General features: G+C 38.1%; 1 protein-coding gene across 1 annotated transcript in view; it reads right to left on the reverse strand.

Annotated features, from left to right (window-relative positions):
- Positions 1–26,646, reverse strand: part of IL15 (interleukin 15) — a 180,388-nt gene that overhangs the window by 8,305 nt on the left and 145,437 nt on the right. The window contains exons 3-5 of the mRNA XM_044680656.1: positions 8,079–8,185; positions 4,703–4,784; positions 4,389–4,436 (exon numbers count right to left, since the gene is read on the reverse strand). Coding sequence (XP_044536591.1) covers positions 4,389–4,436; positions 4,703–4,784; positions 8,079–8,185 — 237 coding nt within the window. The remainder of the gene's footprint in view (positions 1–4,388; positions 4,437–4,702; positions 4,785–8,078; positions 8,186–26,646) is intronic.

Genomic DNA, 26,646 nt, shown 5'->3' on the forward strand with positions numbered 1-26,646 from the left:
TATCTATTTCTTATGGGCAAAATGAAGAGAATGCCTCCCACCCACCTCACAGGGGTACTGGAACGATGACATGAGTTATTATGTTGGAAAAGCCTTGAAAAAGTAGAAAGTGTTTCATAAATGTATAGTTTTATTACTACTAATTCTAAAAACAGTGGTTTTGCTTTTATAAGGGAAACGCCCTCAGGTTGTGATAGAAAATACTGGAATCTAGAGAGCCTATTCAGTAGTCTGACACATTCAAGGAAGATTGTCTAAACAAGCAAAACTTATTCTATCTAAGCCCTTGAGAGTTACAAGAGCTACTTATCTACTAAAAATCAATTTCTTAGCTTGTTGATGGTTAATTATTCATGTAGTCTTCACGAGAAAGTTAAAAAAGCACAAGACTAGCCAAGCTCAGGGCAAGGAAGATGACCAACACTAACCAAGAAATCAGCTCATTTCCAAAATAATGAGTTTTCTCTGAATTTTTTGCCTAAGGCTTAGAATTGGCAACTATAAAAGGATGCCAAGTTTTTGGTATTTTCGAAGTTTGACATCCTAAAAAGGCTGTGATTAGGACATTGTTGATGAGAAGCCCAATCATAAATTAACTCATAAATACAATGTTTTCTAGGGAGCAAAGGAAGTGAGAAGAGAGATTTTATTTTTATTCTCAGAAACATGAGAGAAAGTGGATATGCCTCAGGTAATTTCAGTCCAATTAAACAAAGTTAAAATAGTTTTTTTAGGCCTTTGAGAAAATCAATCAGTTTTATAGATTTATCTGTTGCTTAGCTTATACAATTTACAATACACAACATTTTAATTTCATTTGTAAGAACGAGAAAGACCATTCCCTTAATGCTTACATTTGCTTGATTTAGAGAAAACAAGAGAGTTGATGAGGATACATAATGAAGGCTTCTCTAGGTCTGCTGTGGAATGTTGTAAAAGGTAAGTCACATACCTGGTAATATAACTTGTCTGACCTTAATATGTTTTCTAACAATGACTTCTTTTTTTCCTACTATCACAAAGAAAAGGGTCCAAACAAAGTTGAAGAATAGTCCTATTATGGTTTAATATGCTTTCCACTCCCCACCCCTTTTTTGACCTACCTTGTTTCTTTCTTTCTTTTTTAAATCCTCACTGTCTGCCTTAGAATCACTACTATGGTTCCAAGGCAGAAGAACTGTAAGGGCTAAGCAATGGGGGTTGAGTGACTTACCAAGGGTAACACAGTCAAGAACCTTGTTTCTTTCTGATAGAAGCAGCATTGTATAATAGATAAAGGACTAAGCTTGGGGTCAGAAAGACTCAACTTCAAATTCTGCTTCTAAAGCTGCCAACACTGATAAGCTGTGTGACCAAGTGAAAGTCTTACTATCCCTTCTGGGTTTCAGTTTCCAGATCTGTAAAATGAGGGGGTTCAAGTAGTTGCCCTATAAGGTCCTCTCTGTCTATCATGGGATGATACTATGAATCTGAACCTCTGTGAGTTTCAGACATCCACCTAACACATTTTTTTTAAACCTTTGTACTTTCAGTGTATTGTCTCATAGGTGGAAGAGTGGTAAGGGTAGGCAATAGGGGTCAAGTGACTTGCCCAGGGTCACACAGCTGGGAAGTGGCTGAGGCCGGGTTTGAACCTAGGACCTCCTGTCTCTAGGCCTGACTCTCACTCCACTGAGCTACCCAGCTGCCCCTACCTAACACATTTTGATTTGTTTTGGTGATTTATACCAATATAATCAAAGGTCCTTGGCACACTCATATATTTATTTTTTTAGTTTAAGTTTTGAATTGATTCCCTGTCAACATCCTATAAACAAGTCCATGGAAGGGGCAGCTGGGTAGCTCAGTGGATTGAGAGTCAGGCCTAGAGACGGGAGGTCCTAGGTTCAAATCCAGCCTTCAGACACTTCCAAGCTGTGTGACCCTGGGCAAGTCACTTGACCCCCATTGCCCACCCTTACCACTCTTCCACCTAGGAGCCAATACACAGAAGTTAAGGGTTAAAAAAAAAGTCCAAGGAAAACTTTTCACAATATGTTAATTTAAAAATCAACTTATTCCGGGGGCAACTGGGTGGCTCCGTAGATTGAGAGCCAGGCCTAGAGATAGGAGGTCCTAGGGTCAAATTTGACCTCAGACACTTCCTAGCTGTATGGCCCTGGGCAAGTCACTTGACTCCCAAAGCCTAGCCCTTACCATTCTTCTGCCTAAGAGCCAATACACAGTATTGGCTCCAAGACAGAAGGTAAGGGTTTAAAAAAAATAATTAACTGATTCCAGAGGAACACATTGAAAAGGGATATGTGAATTCCACAACTTTTAAAGTCAATGTAATTTCTAAAAGATCAAACCTTTCTACTCAAAGGAAGTGAGTCAAGTTCCTTGAAGTCTGTTTGTTCCCCCTCAGTGCAGGGAAATGGGCTTACCATGAACCAGTCCTAGAGACAGATTCATGAAGGAACTAGGCCAGCATATGTCACTGAGAAGGCAGTGGGCCTACAAGGACAGAATTCATATACCCACGGGTACTTTTAAGAGCTGTACAAAAACAAGTGTGTCTCTACTTGGTTTTAAGCCAGCTCTGGGGTAATAGGTTTTTTTTTTTTTGAAATGGTGAGGGGAGAAATTGAAGACTATATTAAAGAGTCAGGCTGAGTATATGCAGGAAAATATCTTTGTGTTGCTATTATTACTTCTTACTCTAAAAGAGCCAAGGAGTATAAGAGAGAGATAGGATAGCAGAGTAGAAAGAACATCAGATTAAGAATCATGAGACCTAGGTTCTAGCCTATTTTTAACATTATCTTACATTTAATATCACAATGTCTCAGAAAAATGAGGGGTTTATAGTGGATGATCTCTAACATAGAATCACAGAATATCAGGACTGCAAGGAAAGTGGGGGAAAAGAACTTGGATGGACCCATAAATCATCTAACCTCTGTTATATTGAAACTCTGGGAGCTGAGAGTCCCATCGTTAATTGACAGGGGAAGACCGTTGGACCTCAGAATGTTCCCAGAGGCCATGAGGACAGGGGAGAAAGCGGTTGGCTAGGGGGGTATAAATACCCTGGCAGCCCCTGACAAGAGGTTTTTTTCTTTTCCTTTTCCTTTGGACCTGGGATCTGTAGACCCTGGTCAATTGGGATCTGAGGCTTGCTTGGCTCAACCTTGCAAGAACTCCTGTCTGAACCTCACTGACATTTGCCAACCTGTATCCAGACCGTGAATCCTCCTATTCTACTGTCCCCTAGAATTTAGGTATTCAAACCATCTTTAGGTATCTAAGTATCCCGGGCCCCAGGAGGGATCCGGGAAGTGGGCAAGAGAAGAAGAAGAGGGTGGAAAGGGTGGTTCCTAAAGGCTGTGAAAGGCATAACATCTGGCAAGAAGAAGAAGCTGAGAGACATCATACAACAGTTTGCTTGCTCTGGTTTGGTTGTGGCCAAGCTGAGCCAGAGGAGCTAATAACAAGCCAGAATCATTCACCTGCCTACGGCTCTGAGGGATTAATATTATCAAAGATTAGTTTAGGGTTTCCTATTCCTCTTCCCATTTCCTAAATATTCCTTCCTTGCCAAAATTATATAAATTCTTCAAGTACCTTCCTGGAATGGTTGTGTCATCACTTGTCTGGGAAGGGAGCAAATGCAGTCAGATAAATGTGTCCAAAGCTAACAGATCAATTATTAATCAACCCCAGGTGGGACCTGAAAGGGATACCCATTCACTGACTTGAAGGATCCTGCCTGGGCACTGTTATAAAGGAGGGAGGTGTTATAACATCTAGCTGGGTGGCAAGACTCAGGTGATCTTGCTCTAGCCACATATCTGAACTACCACTACTGTCACCCAATTAAGAGTGGTAGTATTCAGTTTACCCTCTCCTATATTTATAACACCTCTGATTATTAACTTCCAGTAATAGGGAACTCATTATCTTTCAAAGTATTTATTATAGCTTTAATTATGTTCTATGGTTATAATTATCAAAATTATTATCTAAACTTATAATTATCTTTAATCTATAATTATAATCTTTGATTATTGCTAATCATTAAGAAGTTTTGACTGCTATGGAAGTACCATATGCTTATCTGGGATTTGGCCCATTACTCCTATTTCTGTTCTTTGGGTCAAGCAGAACAAATCTGGCCCCTCTCCCACATGACAGCTCTTTAATTCTTGATGAGACCTATCATGTCCCCCACCTGCAACCCTCCCCAACACTCTCCCCAAAGTCTTCTCTAGCCTTAGAACATCCCTATTCTTATATATAACTCAAGAAGAAGTTGGTTCCTTTTAGCCCTCCAGCAATTCACAATAATTATGGCAACAACAACACAACAACAACAACAACAACAAAACAGGGAGAAATGTACTCACATGAGCATTACTTTCAGTATACAGAGTGCTGATATCAGTTTTGTTGGTCTAAAAGTAAAGAAAATTATGTACATAAAAAGTTGGAGAATGAAAACAGCTACAAATTGTAAATTAAATATCAGGATTTGAAAAATGAAAGGACAAATGTTCATTTACCATTTAGATATAACCTATTTACAAGGGCCCATCATTCCCATGTTTGTACTTGTAGTAGCTTCATCCATCCCAGATGAGAGAAGTCCCAGAGACTCTCCAATGTGTTACATAAGTGATAGTAGTTAATTTAGGGAAGGGATAGAAAAATGAATACTTACGAGATCTTTAAGCCGTTCTAAATCCCTTATGACATATTCCCAGGCAGAAGCTTCAGTTTTAGGCAGATGGGCACTGATACAGCTGAAACAAAACCAAATTATGAGGCCTTTCTATATCAGCATGGTTCTGGTATCAGTTAGCTACAAATAGGAGAACAACATGGAATCAGAGAACCATAAACTCAGAAATGGAGCATCCTAAAGTACCTGCTCTTTATTGTTGTTGAATTGCATTTTTCACTTGTGTCTGACTCTTTATTAATCCTCTGTGGGGTTTTCTTGGTAAAGATGTTGGAGTGGTTTGCCAATTCCTTCTTTAGTTTGTTTTACAGATGAAGAAACTGAGACAAACAGGGTTAAGTGACATGTCTAGATAGTGTCTGAAGCCAGATTTGTACTCACAAAGAGGGACCAGAGCTCTATCTACTACTGTGCCACTGAGGTACTCAAGGTTATCTAGTCCTACCTTTCATTTTATCAATGAAGAAACTGAGGTGAGAGGTGTATTTGTCCAAACTAGAGTTGAGTTTCAAACTTAGGTCCTTTAAATCCCAATCTTCTTCCTTCTCTTTCTTCTTCTACTTCTTCTTCTTTTCCCTTACATTCTGTCTTAGCATCAATATTCTAAGAGAGAAGAGTGGCAAGGGCCAGACAATTAAGGTAAAGTGGCTTGCCCAGGATTACAAAGCTAGGAAATATCCAAGACTAAATTTGAACCCAGGTCCTTCTGACTTGGCTCTCTATCTGGTACTGTGCTGCCTAGATGGCCCCTCTCTTTCCACTTTACCATATACTAATTGGGAATGTTTTTCTGTATTCAGTAAAAATTCTTTCTGCAAATATATAGTCATTAAGCAATCCTAGCTTCTGAATATGAGCACTGATCATCCAGTAAAACTTTTCTGATCTTGCTTGAATTAAAGTCTAAATTATAGACAGGCTTACAATTTTATTGTTTGCAAAAGCTGTCCCTCTCTCCAACTCCAAATAAAAAAATGTAGCAGAAAGCAGAGGGGTAGATTTGAAGTCCGAAAGAATGGAGCTCAAGTTTTACCTCTGACACACACTCATAGTTTTACCCTGGGTAAGTTAAATTTAACTTTTCATTGTTCCAAGTAATAATATAAGAAAATAAGTTACAAAGAAGCTACATCATGGAGGGAGATTCCACCACTGATGACACATACTGGATGTATCACCCTAAGCAAGTCATTAACTTCTCATTGCCCTAGGTAACAATATAAGAAATCAAGTTACAAAGAAGCTACATCACAGAGTGAGATACCACCACTAATGAAGTCACAAGGGTGAATGATAATTGAATGCACCTGTAAGATTTCTTATCCAACAAAAAGCTAAAACACAGTGAGGATTGGAGGTTGTAACATTAATTTTCAGAGCACCGCCAAATAAATCCTCTTAAAAATAATTTTGTCTTGTAAGTTAAACATGCTCACTAAAATCATGAGCTCACAATTAGATCTGCTTGGCAAATCCCTTCTTTATAGATAGTACAAATGTTGGTCTACCAGAAATGTAAGAATCATCTAAATAGATTTCCTCAGGTCTGAATTTAAATCCAAAGATATAGTGCTCAAATGATGCATTTATTCCTCTTAAAATGTGCAAAGGTTCAAATTCCAAAGTGGAAAGACAGAGAGACATCTGTATGTATATATTTTGAATGTGAGCCACTATCTGTATGACCTTGGCCAACATCAATTAACCTTCCTGGATCTCAGATGGTTCACCTGTAAAATGAGTGGGTTGGATTAAGTGGCCTCTGATGTGCCTTTTAATTCCAAACCTATGATAAATTCATCAGGAATAAGCAGATTTTCAGAAATTTTCTACAGAGAAGAAGGCTAGCCCACCCTGTTCTGTCTTGCCAGAAGGATGAAGAGATGGCAGCTCATCACTTTTTTTCCTCTCTAAAATCTGATTCCATTACCCCTCTGGTGGTGTTTGTTACATGGTAAAATAGGCTGTCAGATTTTCTGAGTTGAAGGCTAGAGAATAAGCCACCCTAGGAAAAACCTCAGAGCAGAAGAAAAAAATAGGAAATACTTTCAGAGAAAACAGAAAGGGAAGGGCAAGAAAAACCTAGAGGTGAAAAAAAATAAGAATTAGTAATTGGCAAAGACAGATTTGTATGTAACAAGGAAGAACATAACTAGTCTTTTTTCTTTCCTCTTTTTTTCTTTGTTAGTGTGTGTCCTCATTGATGTAGGGAATTCCCAGTGATGAAACTCTCCTTTACAATGCAGATCAACTCCTCTGTAACTTCAGGTCTCAAGAAAGTTGCCAGGAATCCTGCGAGTTTAGGTGATTGGCCCACAGTCACACAACAAGCATGTGTCAGAAGCAGAATTTGAACCCTTGGCTTCTTGGCTAGATCACTATCTACTATACAATACTGCCATCCTGCATCTTTCATGCATTCTGGATCGCTCCCTCAACCCCTGCAAAAAAGCCAAAATACTACTAAATAAGGAGATGAATTCCTTAAGAGTGTGTATGCTGGAGGCAGGAGAGAGAGAAGTAACAACGGGACAATTTATTTGGAGATAGACGTACTCATGAGAAGCAACATCGTCAAAAATTGTCAATGGGGTGTTAGACTCAAATGGAAAGGGATTCAAGCAGGATACATATTGACTTAGAAAAACCACATTTTGACATTATCTTTATTATATTTTTATGTGTTTTTGTTAAATAGTTCCCAATTACATTTTTAAGTATTTTTTAAACCCTTGTACTATGGTGTATTGTCTCATAGGTGGAAGATTGGTAAGGGTGGGCAATGGGGGTCAAGTGACTTGCCCAGGGTCACACAGCTGGGAAGTGGCTGAGGCCGGGTTTGAACTTAGGACCTCCTGTCTCTAGGCCTGACTCTCAATCCACTGAGCTACCCAGTTGCCCCTCCCAATTACATTTTAATCACATTGAGGCTCACTTGGACATTTTGTCAGTTGCATGAGTCCTGCCACCTGCCCAACTTTGACACCTCTGGTATAGAAGATAAAAAGCTATCTTGGGAAGATGTAGATGGAAAGTCCTGTTCTGTTGCCCTTGGCAGCTGTCTAAGATTATAAGTTGCAAACTAAATTCAGATACGCACTAGTAGAGGGCATTTCACTGCTGGGTCTTCTTCATGAGGATGAAATCACGCCACAGGTCCAGATAAAAAAACCCAACAAAAACCACCCATACTGCCCTCCATTAGCCCAGATGTATTCAAAGGGAACAAATAAATGAATGGATATAGGCCTTTCCCTTTCACCATAGTTTGGCACCAAACGCTCAGAGTTTGAGTAAACTGAATTAAGTAGGGCCAACTATTTCTGCATCTGATCATGGTCATAGAGTTTATTACCTGAGAATGAAGAAATGAGTTCCAGCTTCAGTTAAAAAGTTGAAAAAATGGCCATTGAAAATGAGGTACAAGTAGTACTGGATAGGTGTGCTTTTTAAGTATGATTTCTGAAAAACACAATCAGATGAAGGTTATTTGAACAATGTTCATTCTTTGAAAAGTGATATGCTATTTTTTTTAATTTAATATGCTATTTTTCACAATTTGCTATGATTAATTCTCCTTACCGGCACTAACAGGACATTATTTGTAATTGAGGAAACTGAGGCAGGCAAGTGATTTGCCCATGGTCACATAGGTAATATGTGTCTGACATCATATTTGAACTCAGACCTTCCTTTCTGCAGCCTCAGAAGCCTATCCACTGTACCACCCAGCTGCTTCTAAGAACCATTAGAAAGCTTATGAACAATCCACCAGTAAAATATCCATTCACTCATTCATACATTCATTCACTTATTTCTTACAGGATTTGAACCTTCTTAATATAATCTGCTCAGACCAAAACTAACCTTCTTCTGCTTTAGGAGGATAACTGACTAAAGGTAAGACAAGACAGAACAGGAACAACTCCCTTCTACAGATAACTGATTTACAAGGCAGAGAATCAAAAGTTCATAGGTCTTGGAGTCCATCTACTCCAACTGCCTCATTTTACAAAATGGGAGAATGAAGCCTGGTGAGGATTAATGATTTCCCAAGATCACAAATGTAGTAAGGAACACAGCATGGATTGCAGCCAGGTGTCCTAATCATTCTCCGCCTTACCTGCCAATGGAGAATCCATGTAACCTTCTAGGTTTTAATGGTCTGATGGCTCTGGAACTTAAAACAAAAACTCACAGTGTACTAAGAAATTCTGGCAAATTTTACAAATATTATCTACTTTATTCATCAGAATATTCTTCATATTTATATTTACAAATAGGGAAACTGAGGCTCAGTGAGATGACATGACTTCCCAAAGGTCATACAACCCAATAAGAATTTTAGTAAATGCCTTTATTCGGTAATGAAACAAAGACCAAAGAGGGGAAAGTCTCTCCTTTATGGAGCTTCCGATTGTTATTGCTTAATCTTTTTCAGTAACTTCTAACTCTTTGTAACCCTATTTGGGGTTTTCAATGCAAAGATACTAGAATGGTTTGTCATATTCTTCTCCAGCTTATTTTAGAGATGAGGAAATGGATTCAAACAGGGTTAAGTGGTTTGCCTAGGTCCCACTGATAGTTGTCTGAGGCCAAATGAGTCTTCCTGACTCCAGGCCTGGCAGTCTATTACACTGTACCACCTAATTTCCCTAATGGAACTTCTATTCTCTCTGGAAAAAGGAGATAACTGAGTCTTCCTTTAAAAGATGAAATGTCCCATGGTAGGGAGGACATAAATGGTAAAGATGAGGAAAGCTCTAAATCAGATGGCAAAAAATGAATCCAGGGCCAGGTCCAGATCTATAAATTAAGTCTGACAAGTTCCCTACCCTTATGTTTCAGCGAGAATAAAGGTTAGATATTTGAAAGTCTAATAATATCAGTATTATAGTCTTTCATGAGTATAAGTTTATTTTATTTTAATGTGTTTCTTCTGAAAATGAACAATTCAGGTCATGAAACTAAAAAAGAGATAATCGAAAAATCATACAAGTTCAACTTCACTTTTGGTTATCTCCTTGGTTTGAGTTTGTATTTGTGAGTGTGAGTTTATCTGTTAGTTTTTGCTGACATTCTGTTAGCCTTGAAGCATCTAAAGAAGCCTGTTTGGGTCAGTGTAACTAAAAGCAGGTAGACAGATGTTGGCATAAAAATGTCAAATATAATTTATGACTAAAATAAGGTATAACTATACATTACAGAGAAATGGATGACCTGCCCTGGTACAGTTTTTACATTCAGGATTTCCCTTTACCAGTGAAATCACAATTTGGTCCTATCGATGTAGCCATAAAGTATGTCATTTGTTATCATGTAATAGAACTAATTTTCCAAGGCACACCCCCTCTTTAAACTACTTAATTTTTCTAGGCACTATTCCTACAGTCCAGATGGCTGCCACCAAATAATCAATCGTGACCATTTAATCAGAAAGGAGAGTTAGCTGGTGCAACTGAAAGATGAGAAAGCATAAGACTGTGTCTTAACTTATATCTTTCCCATTAAACAATGTCATGTAAAACAATAGTATAAATATTAAACACTAATTTGTTAAGTTTTGCATATTACTTTTCAGATAAAATATAATTTGAAGCAAGTTCTACTATGTGAAATTTTCCTAACTATAATTTATATAGTTTTCAAAAAAATTAAACATGATTCTGACTCCAAATGTGAGAATGCCAAAGAATGGATTAGCAATGCTTTTAGAGAAACATCTTTTAAATTCATGGAAATTACTTAGAATGAATTTAATCAATAATAAAAGAGACTCATATAGAAGCAAATCAACTTTCACTTAAAATGATTAACCTAGAACTCCCAATAACATGGGGGGCAGTTATAAGGGCATGTTGGGATATGCTAGGTCTCTTAATTCTTGCAAAGCATTTATTATGTGCCATCTTGCAAAAAGAATGATGCCAACACAATTCCTGTCCTAAGACATTCATTCTATGACCCCTTGAAATCAGGTAGAGGAAAGGATGGGGAAGAATTGTGACTGTCTCCCTTCTGTTATATGGCAACAATATGGCTAGGTTTAATCATTAGGTTTAGTAAAGGTTCAAGAAAGGTATGGCTGGCTAGGTGCCCCCAAGAAACTTGCTAGTGTGATTATATTAAAGCTCTGGCCAACTCTCCTAGAATGTTGTTCTCAGTAGCCAAACGGTTATTTTTCTTAGTGGACAAAACTCTAATTGCTCATAACAATAACATCCCACAATTTAAACCACTTTACTCTTAGAAAGATGTTTTCCCATAGACGAACATATCTGGGCTTCACAACAACCCACCTGTGCTGAATAATTATTATCAAATTTGGCTCATGATATTTCTTTACACATACTCCCCAGTCCCCAATGTTGAGGATGATAATGCAAGGTTATTTTTTTTTCTCTGCCTAATTTCCTCCATGGTGGGCTGCCATTATCATAAGCAGCCAGGCTAAACTTATGACAGCTTGCTAAGGGCAGGTGAAGAGATGTGAACAGAATTTCACTAAATTCTGTTTGCTGAAAATTTGGCCCCTGGGCATGCATTGCTCTTCACTGTTTTTAACAAGCTTTCAGAGGACAAAACTTGGGGAGGACACTATTGCTGCTCATGCTAAGCACTTCAGTAGGTTGGGAAGCTAAAACTGAGGGGATGAGAAATTATATGCTATGTATGATGTACATCCTTTCTGTGTTTGAATGGATGAAAACGTATTCAATAAGCCAAGCTCTGCTAAGTGCTGAGGATAGAAATACAAAAGTAAAGATAGCCCCTGACCTTGAGTTTACATTCTATGGGAACACAACATCCAGAAAGTTACAGGAATGAGTGTTTTGAAAGACCAAAGAGTTGATTCAATCATGGTTCCAGAAGGGTCTAAGAAGAGGGGAAGGGCAAAAAAGAGGGAGTAAAGTGGATGGGAGAAGGGGTTGATTGTTTTTTTCTGAAATTCTGACCTAGGAAAGGGAGTGGCCAAATGAGATAGAGGGCTCTCAACATGGCAAGACAATGATATATTCGTGACCACATTTTTTTCAGCTTTTCTCCAATTGATGGATACATACTACTTGTCTCCAAGTCTTTGTTATTAAAGACTGCTACTATGAATATTTTGGCATACCTGGAAACTCTCAGATTTCTTTGGTATATAATGATCCTGGGTTGTTGAAGGTTCTGTCTAACACAAAGTAATTTATAGAATCATAGATTTAAGCTGGAAAAGACTTTAGAAGCCACCAAGTCCAATGCCCTCATTTTACAGATGAGGAAACAGAGATTCAGTGTGTTTAAAAGATTCCTCCCTAAGGTCAAACTCTTAGGGGTGTTGTCAACTTACCTGAATTTATTCATCAATGATTAACAAACTACCTCCCCCAAGTAATACCCTTTATTTCCCAGACATTCTGAACCCATAGCTGTCATCATCTAAACTATGTTTTCCATCTTCCACTACTGCCATCTTCTGGATCTCACAGAGACCTAACTCTTCCTGATAACACAGTCTTCCTTGACCATCTTTTCTAGCACTAGTTGTACTTTCAATTATTTCTCTGACTCACCTGTAAGAAAGCTGGACTTCTCTTTGATCTATATTGCTACATTCAGGTTATCTTTCTTCCACAATCATTCAGTAACTTCTTCTCCTTTGAGGTCCACTCAATCCATATGTACCATCCAATCAAAATTCTGGTAGTTGTTTTCTACCAACCTCCATGACACTCCTCAGATTTCCTCAGTAAGTTCACTGCCCAACTCATGGTCTTTATCTATTCCCCAACTCCTACTCTTACACAAAGAGACTTCTATATATAAATATAGATAGATATAGATATTCTTCATATATTCTCAGTTCCTTAGTTTATTTCATAGGATCTGTTCCTCCATTCTACCTTAGATCTACCCATTTGGTCAGAGATATGCTCTTGCCATCACCCACAAATTTACCTCTTCCCTATTCATGAGCTCTGAAATTCTATTTCAAAATTGTAATCTACTGTCATTCTACCTCTTCCTCTGCCTTAAAACCCCAAACTATATTCTTCGTCCTTACAATGACCTCCAAACTCTCAAGCTCTCAATTCTCTCCCAGATCATCACCCTTGCAATAGCTATACTCTCCTGCCTTTCCCATCTTGAACCCCTTTCTAAACTAGTTGAATTATACACTTTCCTCTTTTCTCTAGTCTCTGCCCTCATTAACCTATCGCCAATCTTACCCTATCAAGCCATATCTCCTCTTTTTTCTCCTAATTACACATAGACTTCTCAGCAAAGCTGGAGAAAACATCATGACTAGGCTTTTACTGTTGCAATCCCATACTTTCATGTTTTCCTAATTAACTCAATATCTCACTTACTAGAGTGACTTTTCCAAAGCTTTTCATGTCTCCTTAAACTTTCTGTGGCTCCACATCCCACCATCTTCTCAGCTAAATGAAGCTATTCAACAAGAGTTCCTTTTTCTCTCCTCATGTCTCATCACTATGATCTCTTTGACCACTATTGCTCCTTCACCTGTCTCACATGAAGACATGGCTCTTCTCATTGTCAAGGCAAACCTATCTATATTGTACAAGGGATCCCCTCCCTTTCTGATTTTTCCATAAGATTGCCTCTTCTATCATTTCCTCATTCTCACTTATTATTCTTCACCTGTCTACTGGATGGTTTCTTACTACCTAAAAATATGCTCATGTCTTCCCTACCTTCAAAAAACCCTCTTATTTGATCTATCCATTCTCACTAGCAATTATCCCATATCTCTCCTACCTTTCATGGCTAAACTCCTTAAGAAAATCGCCTATAACTGGTGCCTCCATTTCCTTTCTTCTCATTCACTTCTTACAATCTGGCTTCTGACCTCATCATTTAACTGAAATTTCTCTTTCTAGTTCTCAGTGATCTCTTAATTGCCAAACCAGATGACCATTTTTCAATTATCATTCTTCTCGACCTCTATATAGCCTTTAGCTGATCACTCTCTTCTCTTAATATATTTTCTATAGGTTTTCTCATCATGTATACTCTCATCCTGGTTCTCCTCTTGTCTATCTGATTACTCCTCAGGCTCTTTTCCTGGATCCTGAGATCATACCCACTAATCATATGGGGACCCCCAAATGGTTCTGTCCTAGACTCTCTTTTCTCCTCCTTTTTTACTTGATCTCATAAACTCCCATGGATCTAATTTTCATCTCTATGCTGATGTTTTTTAGACTACTTATTCAGCCCTAACCTCTCTATTAAACTCTACACTTGCAGGTATGACCTGAAGACATCTTAAACTCAATGCATTCCAAACTGAACTCATTATCTTTCCTACCATTTGGAGAAAAGCTTCTCTCATCTTAAATTTCCACCATCTTCCTAGGTTCACAATCTAGGTGTCATACTTGATTCATCATTCTCTCTCACTTCCTACATACAGTCTAATGCCAACTCCTGTCAAGTTTACCCTTGTAACATCTAAGCTCCTTTCTCTCCTCTGACACCATTTTGATGCAGGTTCTAACTGAAACCTGTTTACATCCCAGGCTTCCAGGTGGCATTGAGAAGAGGCTAGTAGCCCTATGACATCTAGGGTTATTAGCTTCATCTTCCTTGAACCCCTTTCATTATTTTATTTTTTCAACTTTTCTCTAGAGTTCAAGTTATCCATTACAATTATATAATATTCAAGTTTCCCCCCTTCCATTTATATAATTGTAGCTATTATATATGTGTATATCTATATCTATATGTATATACACATAAATACCTCTATATTCATTACCTGGTTCTGCTTAGTACACTCTAGTTCACATCATATAAGTCTTCTTATGCTTCTAAGAATTCTTCATATTTGTTGTCTCGAATGGCGTAGTAATATTATATTACCTTCATGCACCAAAATTCATTCAACCAATCTCCAGCTGTTGACCACCTACTTGGTTCCCCCTTATTTGCTAGATATCATCTTTCTATTTTCATTTGTACAGATAACACTTTTTCAGTTTTGCTGTTTCCTCTCCACCTCCTCCTTATTTTTCTTCCTGTTCTTTTTCCTCTTCCATATTTTTAGATTCCATCTAGGCCATCCTATTCCTCAGAGAATCCATCAGTTTATTAAGATATTAAGCTCCACCAAATGTCCTGAACTGTCCTAGCATGGTACTATATAACCTTACTCTATTTTAAATGATTTTATTTTTATTTTTAAAATATATATTATTGATGCCTTCTATCTTTACAAAGTTGAAATGACTTGACTGCAAAGTCATTTCAGATCCCGCCTCCTGTAGATTAAACCCTCCCCCATGAAAATGAAAAATAAGTGAGTCAAACTATTCCATATAAGGATGCCATCTGATGATGTCTTGTCAGTGTCCTGTTGTAATTGTCCCCTGCCTCTCTGTGGTGGAGAAGAGCTATGATTCACTCTCTATTCTCTGGGACTTTCATTAGCTTTTCAGTTACGCAGAGTTCAGATTCGTTTTGTGATTCATTTATATCCGTGAAGTCATAAGTAGGGGTTTTTTATGCTACTTTCACTTTGCATTTGTTTACATAAATGTTCTTGTGTTTCTATGTATTTCTCATCATTTCTAACCACATAAAACTATTCCATTACCTTCATATACCATAGTTTTGTCAGTCATTCCTTATCCAATGGACATCTACTTCATTTTAAATGCTTTCCTACCTGTTCTGAATAAACATTTATGTACTTCTATATTCACACATAAATATATACAAAGGTGTTATATGCATGCCTATAAATATATTTTGCTTTCATATACTTGTATATTAAATATCTACGTATCAGTTCATCAATTTTTGTCAGTATGTCAATTGATAACTTCACTTTGAACTGATCTGACCATTTGGAGAGCAATCTGGAATTATGTCCAAAGAGTGAAAAAATATATCAAAGCAATATTACTATTAGTTCTGTTTCCTAAAGTGATCAGGAAAAAATGAAAAGAAACTATATGTTCTAAAATATTTATAACAGCTTTCTCTGTGGTGGCAAAGAACTGGAAATTGAAGGAATGCCCATCAATTGGGGAATGGCTAAACAAATTGTAGCATATGATTGTAAGGGACTAGTGTAAGAAATGACAAGCAAAGTATTTTTTAAAAACAACATTATTAAAAACCTACATGAAATTTTGAAGAGTGAAATGAGCAGAACCAAGAGAACTTATATACAGCAAAAGAAATATTGTTTGAAGAATAACTTGTATATGTCTACCTCCAAAGGAAAAAACTGATAAATAGAAACAATCAAGACATAGTTTTATATATGCATATATCTTTTTGTCAAATGATTCCTTCTCTAGTACAGGGAGAGGAGGGAAGAAGGTAGATACCTGAGAACTCTAATATAATAAAAATTAATAATTTAATTTTAATATGTGTATAATACATCAATATTTATATGTGTATGTTATACTGTAAACATCACATATCACATACATGTGTAGGTATTTACTATATATACATATACATATATATACATATGTACAAATAAATGTATCAATGTATGTAAAGCAAAGTATATGTGTAAAACATCTTTTTTCTGCTCTCGACTTCTCTAGGAAATATTCCCAGTAAGAGAATTGCTAAACAAAAGAGTGTACAAAGTTTATTCACACCCAACATTGAACTGTGATTTTTCTGCTTCCATTTTTGACAGGCTTAGAAACAGGTTTCAGGATAAGTGACGGATGCCAACTTCTTGATATGAACACAGCCTTTGGGGACATGTTCCTACTCTGTTTTTCAAGTTCAATTTAGCCATGTGGATTTAGTGTAAAATAGCAAAGATTGGGGTAAAAGGATCAGAAGGGGAGGAGGAACATTTATTGTCTGTCTTGAGAGCATTGAAAACAGTGCCTCCCACCCCTATTTGACAGATGAAGAAACTAAGGCTAAGAAAAGTAGAGTGATTTGTTCAAGATCACAAATGTGGCAGCCAGGATTCAACTATATGCTGTTTTCCAGTATATCTCATTTTTTTAAAAAATCTTCCTTTCATTTATTTTTATTTTTTTAACTTTTATTTTTAAATATTTTCCCATGTTTACATGATTCACTTTCTTTCCCTCCTCTCTTCCTTCCCCAGTCAATCTCATTTTCAGTGAATGATCTGGTTTAATTGGATTGTCCATCTAATTAAAGCAAATTGTTCCTGGATATAATTGCAAATATTTGAACACCTGAAAAGATTTAAAAGTAGGGACATAAAGCAATTAAAATTATACACATACACACATTATGTATTTATAGATAAATAGGGCTGGGTCTTAATTTCTACATGAAATCAAACTGGACAAAGTTTAGGAGAAAGGGGAATTTATACTTGGCAATCTGACAGTTTCACATCTTATGATTCAGTGGGGAAATATGTTGAAATGCAAAAAAACCTCTGTGACATGCATAAACCTAATCTTTTTTTTTCTATTCTCTCATTCTTAGTGATCTCATCAATCCTGATAATCTAATTATCATATCTATATATATGACTTAACAAGTCTGGCCCTTGTCTCTCCCTTAAGCTTCAGTCCCATAATACAAATTGCCAATTGAACATTTCAAACTCATTGTCTAAGAGGTGCCTCAAATTCAACATTTCAAAACAGAACTCATTATCATTCCCCTAAACCAGTAATAGGCAACCTTTTGAGCTTGGTGTGTCAAAATTCAACAAAGAACCAAGCATAACTTGGGTGGTGTGTCACTTGAAAAAAACAACATAATTTCACGATGTTTATAGTTTAAATAACAAAGATGTATAATTGTAATATGTAACTGTATTTAATAAATCAAAATAGGTAAATTAATCTAGGTAGAATTTTCATCTATGGTGCACAAAGTGTCTACACTACACTACAGCAAATGTTTCATCTTCAGCATGCGGTCCCATACTTCTTTGTATGCGACTGCTGTTTTGTAGAGATGGCAGCATGGAATCCCTGCAAAAATACAGGGTCAGCCTCACCCAGAATTCCAGGGGACCCCCCCCTTAGAGAACTTTGGGTGAGGGGGCAGTTGAGAGGGAATTAAGGCAGTTGCTTTCTGGGGGTTGAGGTGAGCAGATCACTGCTTACTGCTCCTGACTTGGGGGGTTCACCTGAGTGGCCATTGTGGCATAAACCATCATGGTTTCTACTCAGGGGTTAGCCAGCTTTGTAGGGTTAATCCTTATTAATATCAATATAACAATTATTTAGTGGTTTAGTGATTAGAAATATTAACTATTAGCAAGAGAGCCAATTTAGTCAAGTGTCCTTCAACCCCCTCCTGTGGGGGAGAAGGGCAGCTTCAGCCTAACAGATCAGGGTTACCTTTACCTTATTTAAACTCTAATTACCCCCTCTAGCTTTTTGTTTTACTTCTTAATATAAGCATTACCTTCAATATCTGTGCCTGGTAATTATTTGGTATTCTCACTGCTCAAGTCTGGTTATCTAGCTTGAATCCTGTCAGCTGCCAGGTTTAAGATCATCTATCTCAGTCCTTCAACTTTTAGATAACTAGCTTCTACTTATTCCTCTATCAGACCTGTGAAGAATATAAGTTAAAGAAAAGGGGAACATCATTAGAGTTTAGCTTCAACAGACCTTGCTAGAAGTACCTCAGAGTGTCTCCATTTCCAAATGAAACCTCAACTGCTTAGGGGGAGGGGTTTGAGAGCCAGGAGTGTCTAACCCCGTCCTTTCTCACTGAAGCTTGTCAGTCAGTGTCTGTGAGAAGAAGTGACTTGAAGGTTATTGGCCCTGACATAATTATCTGCTTCTCAAAAATATCTGTTATCTATAAACATAACAGTTTTGGCCAGCCAGCCTAGGATTTTTACTCTAGAACCTAGTGGGGAAGGGATATAAATATGGCCAGTATGATCAATAGGACAGTTGTTACTTTGGGGTGCTCTGGGGTCTTACTGTATGGGATTTACCACATTTTGGCTTATCACAGTTCCCCAATTTTTCAAAAGGGTGATAGAGATCTATGACACTTACCTTTGGCTAATGATAACAGTGGGTGATGCCTTAGCTTATGTACCGTCAGGGACAGCCATGACTGCAACTTGCTATGGGGCCCTAATAATTTTGAGTAAGGTACTGGCTTTCACATTTGGAAAGGCTGAAGTTACTAATCCGGTTATAGAACAAATGTTAGAACATATGAAGACATTGATAGAGATAAACAAACAGAACAGAGAAGGGAAGGAATTAGATGCTAAGACGATTATGAAATTGGAAATAATAGAGAATACGGTCACAATGAAGAAGGGGGGTGAGATAAAGCAACTGATTAAAAATGAAGGCCCAGAACAGCAAGAAGTTGCAGGGGCAGAAGTAGCATCTGTAACTATCCTTCCAATAACAGGGCAACTGTGCAACCAGATGCTAGAATCATTCACATAAAGGGCTACAAACCTTTTACTGGGGGTGGGGGATCTAGAAATTTTAAAAAGGAGGTTCCCCCAGTTTTTTGTCAATCCACACAAGGCGATCAAGGAATTTAAAAGGGCAGTCAGGCTTTACAATCCGAATTTCGAGGACATAGAACTCCTGTTATCAGAATTGTTTACTCCTAGTGAGAAGGTGAAGTTTATTGCTGAAAGAAGGAGCAATCCCAATATTGCATCGTGGCCAGAACATCATCAAGATTTGAAACTTTCTTCCCATGCCAATATGTCATACCTTAGGAGGTGCAGGGAGGATTTGGCAGAATCAATGAAGCTTCATGCTAGAAGATCGAATGCATGGGGCTCATTTGAAAAGTTGAGGCAAGGGGAGGAGGAACACCTGAGCATTTATCTGGAAAGATTGTTGGAGGCTGGGGAGACTATCCTGGGTTTTAGGGACTTGACTGCTGAGGACAACATTCAGCATGTCAGAAGGCAATTTGTGAAGGGGAGTCTGAACTACATCCAGACATATTTTAAACTACATTGCCCACAATGGGAGACCATGCCCATTGAGGAATTGAGGAAGACAGCGGCTTATGTCCATGACTCCAGGGATAGTGAATCTAAAACATCTAAGACCTCTGATAAAGATAGGGAGATTGCTGAGCTCAAAAAGCAATTGAGGGAAGCTCAGAAGGCCAGGGAGGTAGAAGAAATTAAAAATATGGCTCTGATGGCCAACAATCAGAGGAGCCAGAGCAGGCTTAGGCAATCTTCTAGTGGCAGTGCAAACAATGCAGTAAAAATATGTTTTCTATGCTCCAAACTTGGTCATGTGGTTTGGGATTATAGATTTAAGTCCCAGATTAATTTTGGAAATAGGAGTAATAACAATAACAACAGGAGAAACACATACTATAATTCCAGATATAGTAACAACAAGAATAATAAAAACAGGGACAACAACAGCAGATACAGTGGTAAGGTGAAGGCCAGATGTTGTGACCATGACTGTGCCAAGTTTAGTAATTCCCCAAGCTTGTCAAAAATGGAGGAATACCTGTCCCAAGGAGCCAGACCTCGTACCTTACGAACAGAGAAAGCAGCCTTCCTTGCAAGAATAGATAAGGGCAGTGACAATGATGTGGCAGAGGAATGTGTGAAAGACAAAATGGGTGCAGAAGAAATTATGAATTATGGGTTGGTGGAGGTAACACAACGTTACAAAGATATGACTGAGGAGGAGTGGCAAATCGAAGAGCATATAATAGAAATTAAGGAGAGAATTTATGGGAAAGGAAACAGTGATAAGGGGTACACTGACAGAAAACCAGGCACATCTGCACAAGTTCTTGATAAATGCTTGAAGAAGGTAGAATTCATTGATTTTCACTATGGGGGAACAGAACCATTCTGTACATGTACAGCAAGGCCAAACAACAAGGGCAATGATTTTAGACAGGTGTTGTAATGGGGATCTCTTAGAAATAGACAGTGTCAACAAGGGAGATGGGCTCCTGCAGACCATTGAGAAGGAAAGTGCTAAATTCTCAGACACAGGCACAACCTCTTCTTTATCACCAACTAGGGAAGCTGGAAGGGGAAAGTGGAAAGTCTAGTACCTACAATGCTAAAGGAATTTTAAAGCTAGATCCTCGAGCTAGGCTATTTGTACCAAGCCTACTTCAGGGTCAAGTGCATGAAGATGTAGCACACTTTCAAGCCTGTGATACTTCAAAGAGAGCTGCCTTTGGAGTAGATTCTGAGTTAATGCATTTAAAGGAATTCAATTCCATAAATGTCAGTAACCAAGAGAGGAAAAAAATGACACCAATAGGAACAAAGGAAGAATCTACAACACTGACTTTGTTTCCTATGCAAAATACATCTGCAGTTAAGTTTCCTGTTACTGACATGGAATCTAGGGAACAAATACAAGAAGAAAGCATAGACTCACAGGATTGGGATGTGGTCATGAACCAAGAACACATTCCCAATTCTGAAGAATTTCCTTTAATGCAGAGGAATACCTCTCCTGAATCTAGCTTTGCACAAGTCAAGCAAAGCATGTTCAGTGAAGAAAAGGACACTACCTTACTCATGGTCTGGGAAAACTGAGATACACTTTGACACTGATAGGCCCATGAACAGTCCAGGGATGCCAGTTCAGGCATTGGCAGTCCAACAAGCCACTTTTGAAGGAGACTTACCATCATTACACTCACAGAATCCTGAGCCAGCACAGACAGAAGCCCTAGAACAAGATCAATGGGTTTTGGGGGACATTGAGATAGAAACGCCTTTGGTACCTGTTGATCAGCAGCTAAAGACAGGGAACCTTTGGTTATGGTGACAATAGGAGATCAAATCTATCCTGCTCTTATTGATACCAGAGCAACCTGGCCTGTGTTGACATTAGCACCAGAAAATTGTGCACTAATGGGGTCTGTGAGAGTAAAAGGAGCCACTGGACAAATGGAATTGGTGCCCAAGCTAAGATCTAAGATGGTGAAAATAGGCCCAGTGACTTTAGATCATTCCTTTTTGTTGATACCCGGTTGTCCATCCAACCTCCTGGGGAGGAATGTTCTCTGTAAGTTAGGTGCCACTATTCAGTGTGATAGGTCAGGCCAGATATTCCTACACTTACCCAAACAGTCACTCAAACACCATCCCTTGTTATTCCTAGGGCAAGTGGAGGGTGATGAGGAGGAACAACATATGGGGAGTATCTTTGAAATACCGAAAAATATCCCAGAGGCAGTTTGGGCTAAGCATTCAACCGTTGTGGGAATTTTAAAATCTGCCACCCCTGTTAAGATCGAGGTGAAAGAGGGTACTCCACATAGAATTCCTCAGTATAGGTTGAGCAAAGAGTCCACAGAGGGTATCAGACCCATTATCCAAAGTCTCCTGGAACAAGGCATTTTGGTCTACACTATATCCGAGTACAACACACCTATTTTGCCCATTAAAAAGCCAAAGAAAGATCCAAATGGCAAAACACAATGGCATTTTGTGCAGGATTGGAGAGCAGTGAACAACTTTGTTAAGAAGGTACATGCAGTGGTACCTAGCCTGGCAAATATCATTGCCGAGATTCCAAGTAATGCAGCCTGGTTCACGGTTATGGACCTGTGCTGTGCATATTTTACTGTACCCCTGCATGAGTCCAGCCAGAAGATTTTTGCATTTTCCTGGGAGGGCAAGCAACTCTGTTGGACCAGAATTCCACAAGGTTTCTCAGAAAGTGCAAATATCTTTTGCCAGAGATCTTGAGTCTATCATATTCACGGAGAGCAAACTAGTGCATTATGTGGATGACCTTTTGCTAATGTCACCAAGTGCTTGAGTGTGTCAAAGACACAGCAAATATCTGTTGCAAGAGCTATGCAAAAGGGGATACAAGATTTCAAAAAAATAAGATTCAGTGGGTCTTGCCCAGAGTAGAGTACCTTGGCTTCGTGTTGGAGAAGGGTATAAGATGGATTTCCCAAAAGAGAGTTGCACATATACAGAAGCTGTGCATGCCTAAGACCAAGAAGCAGCTCCGTGCAATATTAGGTATCACGGATTACTGTAGGCAGTGGATACTTGGTTATAGTCTGATCTCAAAACCTCTGACAGACTTGACTAGGAACACTGTCTCAGAACCTTTAAAACTGACATGGGAGCACAAGCATAGTGATAGAAAAACTGAAAACAGCTGTGTTGTCCAATCCTGCACTTGGTATCCCTGACCATTTCTCCTGTTTGTGCATGAGGACAAGGGAATAGCCAGTGCTGTATTGATGCAGACTTTTGGGGATCAGTTCAGACCAACAGCCTATTATAGCTCCCAGCTAGAAGTTGTAGCTAGAGGGATGCCACTATGTATGAGAGCAATTGCAGCTGCAGCCCTAATGGTTAAGAAATCTTCAGATCTGGTTTGGGGATGCAAGATTATGCTGTACTCTCCTCTTCAAATAGATACCATCTTGAAAAACAGCAACCTGAAATTCTGGGTAAGGCTGACCCTGTATTTTTGCAGGGATTCCATGCTGCCATTTCTACACAACACTGTGTGTCATCAAAAATGGCTATGTGTTTCACTGCTAACACATGTGTCATAGGTTTGCCATCACCATCCTAAACCCATTCTTTTCCTGAATTCTCCATTTGGGTTGAGGATATCATCATTCTTCTGGTGTCTTAAGTTTGTAACATGGGATTAGCTTCAACTATTTTCTTTCCTCTCACTCCACATATCCAATTGGTTATCAAATCTTATACTTTCTACCTTCATACCATCTTTCATTTATGGTTCTTTCTCTCTCTACTCACATAGCTACCAACTTAGCTCAAGATACTATCATCAACTCTCACCTAGATTATAATAGCCTCCTCATTATTCTCACAGCCAAAAGTTTTTTCCCTCTTTCACTCCAAATTCCAATCTGTTCCTGAATGATTTCTCTTAAATTCCAATATATCTTATTCCTTTGTTCAAAAAACTTTAGTAGCTCTGCTCCATTTTGGTTTTAGAGCCCTATATAATCTCATACCACCTTACCTTTCCAGATTAATTGGACACTGCTCCCTCTCCCACACTCTGTGACCAAGCCAAACTGGCCTTCTCTCTTTTTCTCACTCCATCTGCTATCTCTGTGTTTTTTCTCCTGGCCATCTTATCATCCCTTTCCATATGAAGCTTTTCCTTACCCCCCCCCCAATATTAGTGTCTTCCTTCTAAACTTTATGTCTTTTTCTAATTGTTCTCTTTCTATTTATACTACTCCCACCATGGATGGTAATGCTTTCCCACTCTAAATACTCTTTTTCTATTCATTTTACATATCCTTACATGTATACTTGTTGTCTCCCCTGTTTGCATGTAGCATCTTCTGAATAAAACCAGTTTCATTCACGTTATATTTATGTCCAGTGACTTAGCACAGTGCTGGGCATGTACGTTAATAAAATAAAAAGGTGTTTGTGTTATTTTCATAAAATTCTAGATTTATAAAGATTTTTCTTTTTTAAGAGTAATTTTAGAATAAGAAACTTGCTACCTCACCAAATGAAGAAAGTGGAGATGCCTGCAGAAACCACATACTGCACCAAAAGATCTAGAATGAACTTTGGGATGCAATGAAATTGAACTGTGGGGGGGATTGAATGCATTTATTTTGAATGTAAACTCTTATGCCAAAGGGGGGCTGCCTCCATTTGTCAATGCATCTACCAATCAATGGTTTTGCTCTCTTTCTCTTTTATTTCCCTCTTATCCCCAAATTATGGTAATTTCCCCTTGAAAACTATAATATTTTTTAATGTTTTAAAACCCTAATATCTTTTATATATATCCTTCTATATTAATTTTATTTATTACAGGGCTAGGCAATGGGGGTCAAGTGACTTGCCCAGGGTCACACAGCTAGGAAGTGTCTGAGGCCAGATTTGAACCTAGGACCTTCTGTCTCTATGACTGACTCTCAATCCACTGAGCCATCCAGCTGCCCCATGAAAACTACAATATTGTATGTACTTCTAGTTCAAGATCTTTAGAGATATAAGTTGGTTATGTGTATTGATTCATTGGGGAAACTAGGCATGTAAATCTGCTTAATCAGCCCCTGTCCTTATAATATATATATGTTAACATAATAATTATATATGTTAATGCACTATATAATATATAATTATATCTTGATATAATTATATGTGTGTGTGTGTGTGTGTGTGTGTGTGTGTGTGCCAAAACTCCCTAACCTTCCAATTCTACATCTTAAATCCCACATCAGCCACACAGAATGTGGTCAGAAAGTAGGATCTCACCATTACCTATCAGTGTTTCATTTCCCTAATTAGAAACCTTGATATCCCCATCCGTAGCTGTCCAAAACCTCACATTCCACCTCTCTCTATGCCTCACTTCATCATAACCTATTCTTCACCCCCTTGGAGACCACCAATCCCTCTACCCTTTGGTACTTTCTCAGTCTACTTCACTGTCCTCCAGTCTCACTCAACCCAATAGTTACTCACTTTAACTCTGCCTTGTCCTCTACCCTCTATTCTTTGCCTCCTTGTTCTTTTACTACTTTTCTGCTATGGCACATAGGAGCTTGGGTTTACTCCCACCTCCTTCCTCCTTCATTGTAGACATTAGCTGCTGAATGTAGGTGGGAAAGTCTCACAATGGTGCTTTATAAAATGGTGAAGATTACACATTCATATTATTCAACCTCAAATTGGGCTTTCACTCGATCAAGCCAATCCTTTTATTTGTCTGGAATCATTCTTTACCTTATTCTCCACTGAACTTAATCCAAAGCCTTTCCTACCTTCCCATAACCATTCCCATGTCCATCTCCATCCTCCATATTTGGAACTTTTCTCTTATTTTACCAAGGAAACTGAGGCTATTCAATAAAACAACGTGCTTCTCCCAATCACTTCATCTCAAACCCCCCGGACATACTCTTTCTTTGTTTCTCTGTCAAAGAGAAGATACTTCTTATTGCCAATGCCAGCTTCTGTAAGCATACACTTAATCACATTCCCTCTTATCTCCTATAGCAGACTATAATTTCAATCATCCAAAACTACTTGAAAACCACAGGTATCAGCTATGTGAAAGATAAGCTTATTAGACCAACAACTTACCCCATCTGTGCCATCATAAAATCCAAATGGATGAAAGAGTTTTGTGGGTTTTAACAAAAAATCACTGTTAAGTTTCATCAGTTGTGAATAGAGGAAAAATTCATGAATCTAACCATACAGATTTGTAAAAGACAAAATGGACTGTCTCATAGAAACCCAGCATTGCAGTAAGAAGAGATCTCAGAAGTTATATTAGCCAATCCATTCCAACAAAAGAATCCCTTTTAAAATATACCTACAGTATGTGACAAAAATTGCTAGGAAAATTGGAAAACATTATGGCAGAAACCAGGCACAAACCAACGTCTCACACAATATACTATGATCTAGGAATAAAGGGTGGTACCACAAATAAATTAGGGGAACATGGGATAGTTTGCCTTTCAGATTTATGGATGAGAAAAAATATGTCCAGAAAAGTCACAGAGAACATTACAAGACAGAAAATAGATAACAGACTATATTAAATTTTTAAAAAGTTGCACAAGCAAAATTAATATAACCAAGATTAGAAAGCAAACAACCTGCGGGAAATTTTATAGTGAATATCTGTGACATAGGCCACATGTCTCAAATATATAAAGAACCAAGTCAAATTTATAAGAATACAAAGTATTCTCCAATTGACAAATGGTCAAAGGATATGGATAGTCAATTATCAGGTGATTAAATTAAAACTATCTTTAGTCAAATGAAAAAATGCTCCCTCCCAATCACTATTAATTAGGGAAATGCAAATTAAAACAATTCTGAATTACTACATCATACCTATCAGACTGGCTAATATGATAAAAAAAGGAAAATGATAAATGTTGGAGGAGATGTTGAAAAATTGGGACACTAATATACTCTTGGTGAAGCTATAAAATAGTGTAAC

Source organism: Gracilinanus agilis, chromosome 6, assembly GCF_016433145.1.
Source record: "Gracilinanus agilis isolate LMUSP501 chromosome 6, AgileGrace, whole genome shotgun sequence".
NCBI lineage: Eukaryota > Metazoa > Chordata > Mammalia > Didelphimorphia > Didelphidae > Gracilinanus > Gracilinanus agilis.